The following is a 15,442-nucleotide window of genomic DNA, read 5'->3' as shown; positions in this document are numbered from 1 at the left end:
CAGAGAGGGGCAGAGAGCCCTTGATCCCCGCGGCCGCTCTGGCACCATTCCTGCCCCAACAGCATCCATGAGACTTCCCATCCACCCCCGGCCTGCAGGCAGGAGGCCTTGGAGAAGCAGATCTTTGCAGCCTTTTCCACAAGGCGTCAGTCATTCTTCAGCAAGAAACCCAAACAAAGCCTCTGCTTCCAGCCGGGCACGGCACCGCTCCTCGCCAGCCCAGCCCTCCCTGGCAGCGGCCGCCGGCGCGTGGAGCAGTTATTCCTACATGGAGCAACACAGCCTCGGGACAAGCCAGCTCTTGTTGGGCTGCTGGCTCCAAAAGAAGAGGTTTCTTTTCCTGCTGCCACAGATTTCGACCAAAGTGCTGTTTTATTTGTCCTAGGTATTGTTTCTGCAGAAGCGCTGGCAGAGCCTCACCGTGAGCCTCACCGTGAGCGTCCCAAAGCCCTGCTTAGGTGCTGGATTAATTTAATCCCAAAGATAAACTGGGAGGGCTGATGGCATTACTGGTTCATGGGGATTCCCTGACTCTGCAGGTCTGGGCTCAGCTGAAAGCAAATCAGCCCACGAGAGCGGCTGAGGATGCCAGACAGCAACTGCAGTGAGCTGAGACCTCTGAAAAAAGGGCAAAATTCAGGTGATGCTCACTGGAAATCAGCCACACCCAGACATTTCTAATTGGGCAGCAAAAATATAAATGGATCTGGCACCAGCCTTTTTTATTGTGTTTCCTTTTTTTAAAAGAAAAGACCTGCGGTGAACCCTTCATACAAAAATTATTGGGCACAGCAGCTCCTAGGGATGACTTAGGAGTGTTTCTGCCAAAATGAAATTCAAAGCAAATCCAGGGGCAAAAATCTTTCTCGCTCCTTTAACACCTGTAGTTCCACAGAATATTGAGAAAGAGCTGTTTAATCCTTTAACAAGTTCAAAAGTGTAATCTGAAATTTAGAAACAGGTGCCTGTTCTGGATGGGGCTGGAGCTGCCAGTGAAGGTCAGCATTCCACACTTGGCTCACGTTGTCTCTCCTGTGTTTCTGAGCTCCAAGTGAATGCTCTTTTCAGTCTTTGGAAATGGGAGGAGCTCAGAAAGAAGGGAAACTCCCAAGAGCCCAAACCCAGAACGTGCAAATCCTAAAACCAAGCTCTGTCTGGGATGCTGGACATGAACCGTGGGGAAGCCGAGCAGGAGGAAGGAGCCACGTGTTTGCAAGTGTGGTGTACACCCAAATATCGGTGATTGTGACCCAAAACATCCCGAGAGACTCACGTATTCGTCCTGGTTGGGGTCCTGGGACTGTGGGGAGTCGGGGATGGCGGTGTCACAGTCGGGGCTGTAGTGCTCACAGTACTCGAGGGCTGCCCGCGGGTCCGCCACGATCAGGAGCTGCTGGATGTCACCCTGCAGGGAGGGAGCACAGAGGGTCAGGGATGGATGGTGCTCGTGGAGACACCAGCCTGAGGCTGCAATCAAAGCCATAAACACAAAGAAATCAAAAGCAAAAACACGTGGCAGGGCCACCTTCCCGACATGGGCATGTCCCCTGAGATGAGCCAGGGGAACACCTCCCTGTCCAGGGATTGGCTGCTCCACGAGGTGGGAACCTGCTGTGCTTCATCCCCAGCCCCAAATCCACCTCCCCAGAAGACAAATCACCCAGAAGAACAGCAGCACAACAGCACTGACAGCCCCAGGCAGGGCGGGTGCAGGAAAATTAAGAGAGAAGAGCTCTGTACCCCCCAAAGCAGCAGCATCCTGGGGACAACAAAACAGCTCCTTTCCAGCCGGTCCTGTGCAGCTCTGCAGGGCTGCAGGGTCACCCTGCCCAGTCCTAAAAGCTCCTTATTGGCCTCAAAATTCCTCTGCTTCTCCTCACAAAAGGCATCACACCCCCTTTTTTACATCTTGCCTCACCTCGACGACATTCCACCCACAGCAGACACAGAGAGAGATTAGAAATGCATCTGATAAACGCAGAAAAGAGCCAAAGGGAGGCTTTTTTCACTAAAAATCAGGTGCAGAGGAAGCTCATTAGGCACCAGGGCTGCTTAATGGGGCAGCTGCTCCCTGAAGCCCTGCACAGCCACAGCCCGAAGGTCAGAGCAGAAATTGCTCTTGAGTTTCCTGAAGAGTCACCACGCTGCTCAGCCACGATGCCAAAACCCAGTTCATTCAGCAGACAGTTACATAAGACTTCACTACTTGGATGCTTAGAGCTGATACTTTAATTAGGGGAGGGAAAAAAAATCTTATTTAAGAATAGACAAACATGGCTAAAGCATCAGGGGGAAAAGCAGGAGCGTTACAGCAAAGCTGGGAGGATGATTTGGGCAGTAATAGGAACCAGAAGCTCCAAAGGGAGCCTGGCCAGACTGGCAAACAGCCCTGTGGAAAAGGATATTTTTGAAATTAGGGGCCAAATCTGCCTTGGTGTCGCTGGATCATGGACGTGTCCCACTGACTTCCCCCCCAAAAAAGGTGCTGTTCACATTTTGGGCAGAGATCCATTGGGAAAGGAGGTTGCCAGGAGCCCTGGACACATCAGCGCTGAGGGGAAGGAGCAGCTCAGAGCTGCCTGGAGTTCCCTCCTCCATTCCCAGGTTGTCACTTCCCTCCCCACAGCAGCTCAGGGAACATCTGGGCACCTCTCAGACCTCCCCGAGTTCCCCTTCAGTTCACTGAAGCTCATTAGTCGTTGTTTCCAGTGAATAACCTTTACAGAATTAACAGAAATGTCTGCAAAGTAGATTTCAACTTTCCATTTTTAAAACCAGAAACATCTTTCTTCCCCTTTCCCCTTTCTTGTTTTTTTTTTTTTTTTTAAATAAATCCAGTCCTGCCATTTCTATTCCAGCTCTTTCTTTTGCAATGTAACCACCAAAACTGGGCACAGAGTACTGGGAAAGCAGAAAATTCCAAGTTTTTTGCCTTGTAGAACATTTCCCTTTTCCAAGCAGCTCTGGCCATCACCTGCCAATGGGACCCACAGGGGAACTGGGCCGTGGTGTGACCTCCAGAACATCCCCCAGCCCTGAGGAGGGGGTGCTGGGGGTGTTATGGGGTTCCTCAGGCCATATTTTATATCACCATCCCTTCAGAGCTCCAAACCAGGCTGTTCCTTTGGAATTCCCTCCAGCAGGGAATGCCCAACCCAGCCAAGGAAATTTGTGGCTGATGTGAAGACCCTTCCAGCTGCTATTTCAGCACACAGGACCTGAGCCACCCCTCCCTGGCACCCCAGCTGAGCCATCTGTGCCCTTCTCTCACTCAGGTGCTTAAAGCTTCCCTGTTTTCCATGGGAAGATGGGAAGTGCCTGGCATTGCTGGGATAAGCTGAAATAAGGCAGCCCCAAAGCAGAGCTGGTACTTGTCTCCAAGAGGCAGGGGAGGCTGAAAAAGCTTTTTCTCCCTGATAAGGTTGGATTTACACCTCATGGAGAGCTGACAGGCTGCATCCCATCAGTGAGCAGGGCTGGAACTGCGTTTCCTCAAGGAACAGATAAAGTAAGGAAAGGCATCTGGGCTGAACCCCTGCCAAAGGTTAAGCAGAAGAGAATTTGCTAAAGCCGAGTTTGTTTTTAGTCTCAGCTGATGGCAGTTCCTGAGCTGTGCATGGGGAGAAATCCTTGATCCCACCCTGCTTCCCTGCAGGAGTTTGAGCATCCTCAGCCTTGGAGAATACAGAAAAAAACCAACCTGCAAGCCCCTGGAGCCACAGCAGAAAACTCAGCCTCAACACACCACAGGACAGCACAGGCCCCCCAGTTTCTGCTGAGTGAGAGGGGGAGGCCAGACAGGGGACACTTGCTGCTCGTTCTGGGTCAAGACCCTGGGAAAGCCAGTGAGTAACTGAATAAATTTGGGATGCGGAGAGCGTCAGGAAAAAGCCTCAGACAGCTCCATCAGAGCTCACCACGCTCCAGCAGCACCCCTCCACAGGCTGCTATTCCCCTGCTCCTTTTCAAACCCAATCGATCACCCTGCCCAAAGCTCATCCTTCTCTTCTTATTCCAGCGTGCAAAATCCAGAAGAACCAAGGCTCCCGAATTTGGGAAGGATGAGAGCCCCAGGGAGCAGCCGAGCACAGGGCAGGGGCTGAGCAGCTCAGGGGAGGGGGAAGGAGGAGAGCTCAGACCATTCCTCTTTGTTGCACTCCCAGCAAGTGCCCAGCACTGGGGGATACCCCGTGCTAACCCTTGTCGAAAGCAGCCAGGAGTAAAAACCTTGTTAGCAAGATTCCCAGTCAATTGACCTCATCCCTCAGCACCCAACAATAAAATGGGCTAATTTAGCCTGCAATAAAAGCCCCACTATCTGCACCTCACAAAAGCTGCACAAAGCTCTGCTGTCAAGAGCCCCCTTTCTGGGATTTAAAAAGCCGACTTTAAATGGAGCGAGCCGCGCTGGGAGGCTCGGAGCCTTTTGTGCCCTCTCGAGTGTGCTGCCACTCATAAACTGTGCCCAGGGATCCAGGAATCCTGGCTGGCAAAGGGGAGCCAGCCCTGCTCCCGTTCCTCCCTCAAGTGTCCGTTTGTTTCCCTGTTTTGGTCACAAATCACCCAAAAATGCCCTTCCCGGTGGGATTTCTGCAGCGCTAACGGAGATCCCGTTAATCCACACGCACGGCTCCGTGCAGGACAGGGTTTTCCAAGAGAGACGACTTAAAAATGCACCAGAAAAGTGGCTTAAAGACCTGCTCAGCCAAATCAAAGACTTATTTTCAAGTAGTGGGGTATTTCAGTCTGGGAGCAAGACAGCAAAGCTCTGGTGTTGCTTTGTAGAAGTCACCAGCCACTCACACAGTGGGTAAAGCTCTTTTTTGGCCTGGGAATGAGTTGAGCACAAGGTTCAAAGAAGTTCTTCAGTGCCTGGAGCACCTGGTAGCACCCAGAGGCAGAGCTCAGTTGTGCTTTGCTGGTTTAACCAAAAAAAATTGAAGCGAAGAATGAAAAAGTTGATTTTTTTTTTTTTTTTTTTTTTGCCTGCAAATAACCACAATTCATCCATCAGGAGAGGCAACGTTTAAAAAAGGGGATAAATCACATTTTGGCCTTTCTTCCTGAAGCTCCTGGTGAAGAGGAAGAGGCAGGACAGCACATTTGTGAGAAGGACTGAGAGCTGTGAGGGTTTTATTTGCTCCACCAGACAGATGGAAGTGCTAACTTTCAGGAGCAGTACAGATCTGCCTGACATTTCTGCTGAAGCCATTTATGCCTGATGACTCATTTGCGTTATGGATTAAGTTCCATCAAAACCAGTTCAACTCAACTCCCCAGCCAGCTCCCAGACAAGGCTGGAAAAGCTCTTTCTGGAGCATTTTTTAACACTTATTCTATATGCGTGCAAAAAATGTCCCGTCGCTTCCAATGACATCAACTTCAGGAACTCGGAGGAATCGTTGTGGTTCAAGGAAAAAAAAAAAAACAGCTGGAGAGGAGGATCATGATGAGTGACTTCATCTGGCACTGGAAGCAGCTCCCTAAATCCTGGGATTTTCAGGGCTCTCACTGCAGAGCATTGATAATTCACTGGGCTCTTGGGTTAGGGCATCACCCCAAAAGTCTGAGACACTCAATATCCCTACGAGTAAATCCTGCTGGATGTGCTTTTGGAAACTCCTGCGTTTAACTGGATAAACACAGGCCTGGAGTGAACAATGGTAACATAAAAACTTCACAATTACTGGGAATCAATGAGATTTATCCTGACAAACTCCCTGGCTCCACACCCCCAAACCCAGTCAGAGGATGAAGCGTGGCAGGGGTTCAGTGCGGCTCCAGGATGAAGTGGAAGCTCAGAGATCCCACGCCCCAGCGAGCCTCCAAAACCCCTAATCCCTGTCTTGGAGCCAGCCTGCCAGCCCTCAGATGTTCCACTTGATAAATCCTGTCACCAGCACTTCCCATGGATTCTCACTGCTGTGGACACAGCCCGGCTCCAGCCTGGAGTGAAAGTGGTGTTGGAGACACACAGGGATCCCCACGGCCCCACTTCTGTCAGCCTGGAAACCCCAAAAATCAGAGGTGCTGGAAGTGCTCAGAGCATCCCGGAGTCCCTCCTTTAAACACAGCAGCTCCAGAAAAGCAGCAAAACTGCAGCAAAATGGGCAAACAAAGCCTCACCACCCCCCCAGTCCCTGTCCCCGTGTCCTGAGCTCTCTCCTGGCCAGCCACACACAGGAGTGGCCCCACAGAGAGAGCACCCAGTCCCTAAAGAGCCTCCTTTGGGCTCCCAGGGCTTCAGCACTACAAAATGGGAAGGAAATTGTTGCAAGTCTGGCTAAACAATAAATAAATAAATAAATAAATAAATAAATAAATAAATAAATAAATAAGGCTTGACTCGCACACAGCCGTGACTCAGCTACAAATTCCTGGTGGTTTGGCTCAATCCAGCCGGATGTTTGTGTCCCCATCCTGCTCAGAGGGGCTGCAGGGTTGGATGGGGCTGCTCTGCTGTTCCCCCTCTGGCTCCTGCTGCTTTGGGCACTCAGAGAGGAGCCTCTCCCCAGCCCTCTTTGGAAAAACCAGGTTTAATTAAGCAGAGCAGGGAGAGAAGTGTCACCAGAACTAAAAATGGCTCCAAACCCTCTCGAAAGCTGGTCAAACTTTCTGTTTCTCATGGCATCTCCGTGTGGGGACCCCAAGAAACGCCTCAGCCCAGTCCTGCACCCCCAGCCCCAGATCAGCCAGGAGCATCCCTGACCTCGCAGAACACAAACACAGCAATGACCTGCACAGCCCACCAGCCTCTGCCCCTGGCCACAGCACAAGAGGAAAACCAGCCCTCCAGCTGGGTGGCAATGAACCTCTCTGGTAATTCCTCAACCTTTCTATTTTACAGTCCCGGGGAGGAACCCGATTTCCCATCGTGTGAGGATCCATGAACTCACTGTTAGTCCTGGCTGCTGGATTTGAAGGAATCGGGCAGGGAAGTGTGGTCCCCTCCTTGTCCCCTTCCCTGAACCCTGCGACTTCTCCCTGCTGTCCCCAACACCCAGCCCTGCCCCTACACAAGACCAAATCCTATTTCTGTTGCTTAAAATTAAATTCAGACTCATGCCTTAAAACTAAGAGGCTTTTTGGAGCAAAGGGCTGCTTGCAGAGCCCACAGAACGCTGTAAGTCTGTCTGTGTGCTATCCCAAATCCAACTGTGGAGCAGTTTAGCAAGGACTCCTGACTGGAAGGGAAGGACAAGCCATTCCCTCAGAGGAGAACAAAAGCCAGATGGCTTTGCTAATTCTGGAACGCTCTCCTGCAGGAGCTGTCGCTGTGCCAGCACCCAAATACCAGTCAAGGACTCCATGGCAGGGCAGGAAGCACCAACACAAGGTTCATTTCCAGGTGGATACCTCCCACCCCAATCCCAGATAACCCCCCCCAGTCAATAATCCCTGCCCTAGAGCAAACTCTCCCCACCAGGCACAACCCCAAGCACCCTCTGAGCAGCTGTGGAGGCAGAGTTTGTGCCAAAGTCCTTTTCTGCGAACTCAGAGCTCATTCCCAAAGACAACACACCCGGAATTCACCCCAGTATGGATTATTTACATGGCAGTGCTTTCCAGCACCCAGCCACCTTCCAGCTTCCCACCCTCAAAGATTTTCTTGCCTTTCTGAGTTTGTCAAACCCATTAATCGTGGCTGGCTCCTTCCTGCCACTTTCCCTGGGATGCTCACCGAATCCTGACAGCCCCAAACCCTTTTGCTCTCTGCAGTCCCTGTAAGAGCTCTGAATTCCCCCTTTCCTCAGCCCTCTGCACCCTGCTCCACTCAGCGTCCCCTCCTGCCCCACAGCTTCTCATGGAGCGACCAGAGATGCCCTGGGGAGAACAGAAAAGCCTGACCAAGCTCAAATGGACATTTACTGATGGGGCAAAAGCCCAGGCCAAGCTCCAGACTCCCCAGACATCCTCATCCTCCCTGCCCCAGCTCCCCAACCCTTCCCTGCCAACACTGCTTCAACCCCAGGAACTTCACCAGAGGCCTCCATCCTTTCAGAGAGACATCCAATCACCCCTTGGAAGATCTCCAAAAGCTCTGGGGCTGCTTTGGGCTTTGTCTTTCACCTTACCCAGCCTTGCCCTGCCTGCCTGAGGGGCTGCAGAGCTGGCACGGAGCTGGCACACCGTGCACTGCTGCTCCCCCCACCCCCATCTGGAAATGAGCACTGCTTCCACAGCCAGGCAGTGGAAGTGCCCAGACCCTGGAGAGCGAGTTTTTGTCAGAAAATTTACCAAAACGGTGGGGAAAAAAAACCCCAGCTCAGGCAAATTAGCAACGTGTCATTTAATTAAGATCCAGGAACTCTGGGGACACGGCGGGGAGCACAACAATCCTTGAGGCAGAGGTAGCTCAGAAAACAAGGTGGTGTTGGCAGGAGAACAGAAAGCATCAACCCCACAAAGCATTTACTGCAAGGCCATCCCAGCAGTGCATTTCTCCAGGGTTTTTTTTTGGTTTTCCAAGCTGGAAAAGGCACTTTGGGAAGGGCACAGCGTCCCTCAGCACGTCTGTCCTACACAGCCTGGCATGGGGGGGACAGAGCCAGGCTGCACGAGAGCCACAGCTGGGATTTCCTCCAGAAAATGGGAAGATTTAAGGTCAGGAACACAAGCAGGGAGAAGTGGAGTGTGGTTGGAGTGCCCTGTCCCTGCATCCTGGGCCAGGCAGGTCCCTCCCAGCCAGGGGATGTGTCCAGCTGTCCCCTGACTCATGTCTGGGCCTCCACACCACCACACGTGGGCTGTGTGCTCCCCTTCAGAGCACAAAAGTGGTTTTTTAGTGGTTTTTTTAGTGTTTCCTGCAAGGAATTCCACCAGGGAGCAGGACCCACCCTGAGGAAAAATGATTCCTCGGCTTCTGGTGTTCCTCCCTCCTGACATCAGCCCTTGGAGCTTGGTGGCATCACCACTGCAGCCCTGTGGGGCAAAATATTGGCAAGATTTGGGTTTTCACTTCCATGTCAAGCTCCCTGCTCAGCCAGGTCTTTCTTAAAACTGGATTTGTCTGCATTTCTCCTCACCGACCCCACAACCTCCTCTATGGGATGGAGAGGGACATCCAGAGAAAAGCAGCCAAGCAGTGGGGACTGCAGGAAAGGGAAAAAGCAGCCAAAGTGCCTTAAAAAAAAAAAAAAAAGCTAAAAAAATATTAAAGCCAAAGAAAAAAGCAAAAAAAAACCACCCCAAAAATAATAAAGCAAAAAAAGGCAAAAAAAGAAAAGAAGCAAAAATAATAAAGCAAAAAATAGAGCAAAAATAATAAAGAAAAAAATAAAGCAAAAATAATAAAGCAAAAAAATAAAGCAAAAAAAAGCAACAAAAAAGCAAAAAAGCAAAAAAAAAGGCAAAAAAGAAAAAGCAAAAAATAAATCAAAGCAAAAATAAAATCATGAAAGCAAATACAAAGAGCTGCTAAAAACACCCAGAGAGAGATATCCTTAAATCAACAACCTGCTCAGCCACTCTGCTGGCTATTTTTATATATTTATGTCTGTTAAACAAACCACAATTTATCTCCCGGGATTTTTGGGTGCAAAACAATCAGTTCTGGCCATGGAAAGCAGGATGGGACTGAATGGCTCCTGCAGCCCCAGTCTGGAAGGGTGGGTGGACTGGGAGAGGGGCTGCTGTGACAAAAGGCTGCTTTATATTCCCTCCTTCTCCCCAGCCTGGCCAAGCACTGTGCTAACACAGGCAAAACTCATCGGAGGGCTTTCTGCAGCTCTTCTGCAAAGAGGGGAAAAAATAATGGCCCAGCTCAGGTCTTTAAAGGGCAAAGAACAGAAAGAAAAAGAACCCCCCTGACAGTCCCACCTCTCTCCACCCCAGGAAAGAGACAACCCCACAATAGGAAAATGAAACTTGAGAGCAAAGCCAGTCTTTAGATTTGCACAAGGAGCACTTTTAAACGTTTTCTTTTTTAGCTGTGTGCCCTGAGCAGAGGGGCTGAGCGGATCAGAAACACGTGGGAAGGACCAGGAACCTGAACCACAGGTTCCCATTAGACTGCACCACTCCTAATTCAGATTTCATCCCGTTCCAGTGGGTGTTTCCTCTCTAAGGCAGCAGCTGCTTGGTGGGTGCCCCTCAGAGGGGCTTTATGGATGTCCCCACGTGCAGCTGCCCAGAGCTGGCTGTCCCCTGAGCGTGCTGATAACCCTGAGGGATCTCAGCAATGCCCCCACCCCGTGGCTGAGGCTGATTTTGGGTCTCTAAGCCTGGGTATTTGTACATGTCACATCTTCTCAACCAGCTCCTCCACTGAGAGAGGAAAAACCACCCAGGTTTGGGTAGATCTGGAAGATTTCTGTCACTTCTGCAGGACAGGAGCTGGGACTGAGCCACCAGAGGTTCTCACTGCCCTGGGATGGAAACGTTGCACTGGATCTAATTTGGATCTAATTAACCCGTGACACAAACCAGGCTTGGCTGGAAGAAATAACTCCTCTGCTGGCTTAGTTTGGAGCTGCTGGGCAAAGGTGCCCCTTCTATTTCAGGGGAAGAGTGAGAAAAAAAAGGTAAAAAAACCTGACTGCAGAGAGCCCTTCCAAAGCGCCTCAGTTTCCTTTGGCTGCTCCCAAACTCCCATGAACACAGCAAAGAGTCTGACTCGCTGTTCCCCACGTCCAGTTTGGACTGAAAAGGAGCAAACCCAGCTCTGAGAAGTGCTGGAAGGAGAGGAAAGCAGGTTTGGGGTGTGCTTGGCACAGCCACAGCACGTCCCAGGGAATGGCGATGCTCAGGTCACACCTGGGGTAGGTCCTCAGCAAACCTCTCCTGTGTGGGCTCTTCATGGGGCCTCCAGTCACAACCAGTTCATTTTTAGCCCTCACAAGGAGCTCGGGCAGGACTGGATCTCTCCCTACAAGGATCCTACTCAGAGGAAATCCTTGGAGTAGAGCTGTTGTAGGCATTTCCTAGAGGGAAACACCTTCACCAAAGGAACAACCCACTGTGTTTACAACTGTTCGTCCCTAAATATTCGCCTCGTGGGCACCAGAAACCACATGGAGCGGTTTCAGCTGAAGGTTTAAAGCCAGCCATGAGGAAGCTCTCTCCTCGAATGAATTCATTAGGACAGCACTGCATTTTTTTGGCTGCTTTCCCCCCAAAATCAAGCCCTGGGTGATCCCTTCGTGCAGCCGCAGGTGTGTCCGTCCATCCCAATAATTCTTCCATCTGATGGCTGATTTCAATCACTTGTGACAGGGAAAAGAGGCTCAGGGTAATTAAACTGCTATAAATGTCATGGAAACAGACAGCTCAGGCAAAGAAATCATCCCAGAGCATTGTCTGTGGTGAGCTCTCATCTGATCGGATCCAGGCACGCACAAAACATCTCTTTAATGTCCCCACCACCCCTTCAATGTCCCTACCAGAAGCTGAGACAACCACAAGACACAAATTAGAAGGAATCTAGGCCTGACTAATCTCAGAGCATCTCTGAGCTTCCCAATTCCCACAGCTGCTGGAAAAAGATGAGCTGAGGCACCACAAAATGAGCGGTTTGTGCCCATACACGGAAAAAAAAAACCCGTTCCCCTCAATTTTCCAGCCCCAAGACAGATGGAGGAGGAAAGGGAGCGTGGCCAGGCCTCAGCGAAGCCAGATTCCAGAGGGATTTCATGGGATACAGCAGAGCCCAAGGGTTTGTGGATACCTGTCAGCAGATTCAGGCTGGCACTGCCACCCAGGTGACCCCAGATGAGCCTTTCCAGTGGCTGCTCCATCTGCACAACGCACTTGGAATCATTCCTGCCTCTCCAAACACTCCTTGGAGTTATTTTTTCCCCTCTGTGACCACGCAGCAGCCTGGCACTCTGTGATTTCTGCCTTCAAACTCCTCATTTGGTAGCTCGAAATCAGCATTTATGTCATTCTACACACAAATTACAGCCCTGGGCCCTAAGAATAGAGGCCCCACAATCACCATGTGCTGTGTTGTCACTGCTTTTACATCCAGACATTCACAGTGTGGTCCCTGAACAGCTGTTTTTTCCTTCTCCACCTCCAGATGATAAATTCCTAGTGGAAATCTAGAAGATAACTTTGAAAGGAATGCTTTAAAAGCTGCTCAGAAGTGAGTTTTCAGGTATTTTTTAATCAAGGCACCCTCCATCTGTTTATAACATTAATCCCACCCCCTGAGAGGGACTTCATAGCAAGAGATCCCTCAAAACCCCCAAATCTATCCCTCAGACACCTCTCCAGAATTCAAACACGGGGTTTTTTTACCCTTTCTTTAAGTTATTCTCTATCCCAAAGCATTCACAAAACCACCAGTGTGAAAAACCCCCTCAGCAGAAGCTTTTCCAGCAGTTCCTTCCCATTATTTTCCAAAAGGAGCTGATTTGGCTCAGGTACATTCACACGGGGTGGTTTTGTTCCCTAATTGAAGCATCAAGTCAGATTATGCTTCTGAAGCAGCAAACGAGACTATTCACCAAAAAAAAATCTCTTTATCCTTGCTCAAAACGTTTGCTTGCCTGGATATGCTTAAGCAGGATAACTCAGGAAGCACCTAAAAATGGGATTTTGCAATTTTAGCCTCATCACGACAGTCAGGAAAAGGAATTTCCATGCAGGGACAAAGCAATGGGACAGGGTGACCCGGTGGTGCTGTCCCCAAGAGCCACCCCGAGTGTCCCACGTGCCAAGCAAGGCTCAGTCCCATGGACAGCATCCCAAAAACCTCATTCAGACCTTCTGGAAAACTCATGGCCGGCACATTGTGGGAGGCATTCACATAAAGGAGGAGAGGGTCAGCCTGACCTTCAGTGTCCAGTGTGAAAATTTCAAAATGAAGAAAAGGGAAAAGAAAAATCCCACAAAAGCCCAGGCCAGGCCTCTGCGAACTGAATGGGGCAAAATGAATGGGTGGCATTGTGTGCCCTGCCATGCCAGCCCTGTAGCTGGCAGTGAATAATGCTGGGATGGGGAGAGGATGGGGCCATAAGCAATTCGGAAAGAATTGCCCTGGTGTTGTGTGCGGGGTACCCCGAACAACGCTCACGCTCACTGCCCTGCGCTCCACAGGACAGGCTCAAAGAGAGATTTTCTCCATTTTCCTCACCCCATTCATTAGGAATCCCTGGAAGAAACCCAAGGCCCCGTTTCCCCTTGTCCTCCACTGCTCTCTGAGCACCAGGTAGCCCAGGCCAGCCTGGCTAGCCTCAGGCTGTGCCACCACCGTCCAGGTCCTGCTGTCTCCTTACAAAGGCTCAGACAGCCCCATAACCAGGCTGGTGTCCCCATCCACAGCCCAGGGTCTGAGCAGTGCCCTGTTATCCAGGCTTTTCCGTAGGAAACTGCAGAGTTTTCCTTGGAGAGGAGGCGCAGTCTCCAAAAACTCCAAGCAATCCTAAATTCGAGGCTGCCCAGCCTTCCCTTTGCTTCCCATTCCTGCAGACCTGACCACACACTCCAATTCCCTATTTCCTTCACCATCCCATTCAGTGCTGCCTTTCTCCCACTCCAAACCCCATCCCCTGATGTCACCGCCTCACCCAGGCCCTGCTCACGCTGTTCCAAGTTTCCCCTCTCCTTCCAAATCAAATAATCCCCCCATAACCCGGAGCTCCAGGGCTGGCTTTTTCCTGGAGGAGCTGTTTTTCCATGACATATGTGTGAACCATCAGGGATAGTTTAAAAACAGATTCCTCCTCATTACAAGCCCAGCACAAAGCTGCTGCTTTGTGTCTTCCCCCTCTGCACCGTTCCCTGGCTCTGCTTTCACATTGATTTATTTCCCTTTCATCTCTGGAAAATTAGGAATTCTGCTGCCCACGTGAGGATGGATACGCCAGTGGATTGTGAGGGGGTCTCTCTCACAGTGGAAAATACAGAGTAAAGCAAAGCTCTTGGCTTGAGTTGCTCATCTGAGAACTCACTGAGTCAAAGTGGAGGCACTTGCTCGGGTTTTAGTGCAAAAAAAGGGTCGCAGAGTCTGCCTGGGAGGTGCTGGTCCCAAAGATCCAGAGGGTTTTATTGCCAGCTTTGGCCACGGTGGAGGTCGGGGATGCAAAGGGAAGGAGAGGATTTGGGGAAGGTGGTGAACAAGAGGGACTGGAGGAGCAGCTGCTCTTTGTACAGAACAGGAGGGGGCAGGAAAGAAACCCAGGGATCCCAGAAGGTCTTGGGATGGAGGGGACCTTAAAGGTGATCCGGTTCCAACTGGGCTCATTCCCAGTGCCAAAGGGTGGCTCTTAAATTCCAGAGCACATCAGAGCTCCCTGCTCCCATCCCACAGCAGCTGGAGCCTCCTGAGATACCCAAACCTTGCTTTTTGCTCCATTTTTTCCCTCACCACCCAATTAATCTGGAAGTGGAGCTGCTGTTTCCTCGGCCCCACAGACAGGATTTCCACCCCCAAGATCCACCCTGAGGTCTCCTCTGCACCGAGGTGGCTCAGATCAAGGGGGTTTTGCATGCACAGAGGCTTTTAATCAGCACTTGGAATGTTTTCTGCCCCAGGAGGTGAACACAGAATCCAGGTTTTATGGATTAAAGGCAATGGGGGGAAAATAGACCTGGCTGCCAAAGTTATCTTGGGCTAGAAGGGGGATTACACCCCTCGGCTCGGGGAGATCTGCTGACACACTCAGAAAATTGAACTCAACACCAAGTTTTGGTTGGAAAAGTATTTTCCTGCATCTGGCTGGCGACAATCACCCAACCACAGAACATGGACCTGCTGGGACCACCCGAGGAGGAGGCTTTGTGCAGGTTCCTGTTGCTAATTCCCACCATTCCTGGAAATCTGGCTGCTCGGGAAAGAGCTGGGGCTGGAAAGCTGAGCTGGTGTGCAAACATAGGTGTGACACCTCTCGTCCACACACCTTTCTCCCCCTTTCTCTGGGAAATTAAAATGTGTCCTTTGCTAATGTTCACACCCCAAAGTGTTTGCTCAATGAGGTTTTTATTAGTTGTCTGTGAAAAATGATTTGGGTTTCATTTATTCCATGCAGCATCTGCCACCTCTAATTCAGCATTAAAAAAAAAATTAAAATCTTGCCTTGGTGTTGGACTTGGATGATCTTTGGTGGGTCCCTTCCAGCTCAGGGTATTCTGTGATTTTTTTTTAAGCATAAAATCTGCATAGTTCCATGGAACAGAGCTCCAAATTTTCATCCCAAGGAAGGGAGCTGGGTTTGTGCACCCTGGGGCCTGAAAATCAGCTGTGAAATTGATCCCAGAAAGGAGGTTCTCCAAAGGAAACCCATGAAGGAACAGGAGTGGATGTAGTGTGGAGGTTGTGCATCCCCAGCTCGGATTCCACCATTCTGAGCACCCCCAGAGTTCAGATCTCACAGTTCTGAGCATCCCCAGAGCTCAGATTTCCTCATCCTGAGCATCCCCAGAGCTCGGATTTCCTCATCCTGAGCATCCCCAGCCCAGATTTCACCGCTCTGAACTGGAAGCTGGGAGAAGGGCAAAC

The 15,442-nt window shown here is 50.6% G+C and overlaps 1 protein-coding gene across 2 annotated transcripts in view; it reads right to left on the bottom strand.

Annotated features, from left to right (window-relative positions):
- COL5A1 (collagen type V alpha 1 chain) overlaps positions 1-15,442 on the bottom strand; it is a 133,344-nt gene that overhangs the window by 72,770 nt on the left and 45,132 nt on the right. For both annotated transcript variants that reach the window (XM_069031576.1, XM_069031577.1), the window contains exon 5: positions 1,274-1,405. In XM_069031576.1, coding sequence (XP_068887677.1) covers positions 1,274-1,405 — 132 coding nt within the window. The remainder of the gene's footprint in view (positions 1-1,273; positions 1,406-15,442) is intronic.

The sequence above is a fragment of the Aphelocoma coerulescens genome, chromosome 17 (assembly GCF_041296385.1).
Source record: "Aphelocoma coerulescens isolate FSJ_1873_10779 chromosome 17, UR_Acoe_1.0, whole genome shotgun sequence".
In the NCBI taxonomy this organism is placed as follows: Eukaryota; Metazoa; Chordata; class Aves; order Passeriformes; family Corvidae; genus Aphelocoma; species Aphelocoma coerulescens.
The sequence above is the reverse complement of the archived record's forward strand: the minus strand, read 5'-3'. Positions and strand labels throughout refer to the sequence as shown.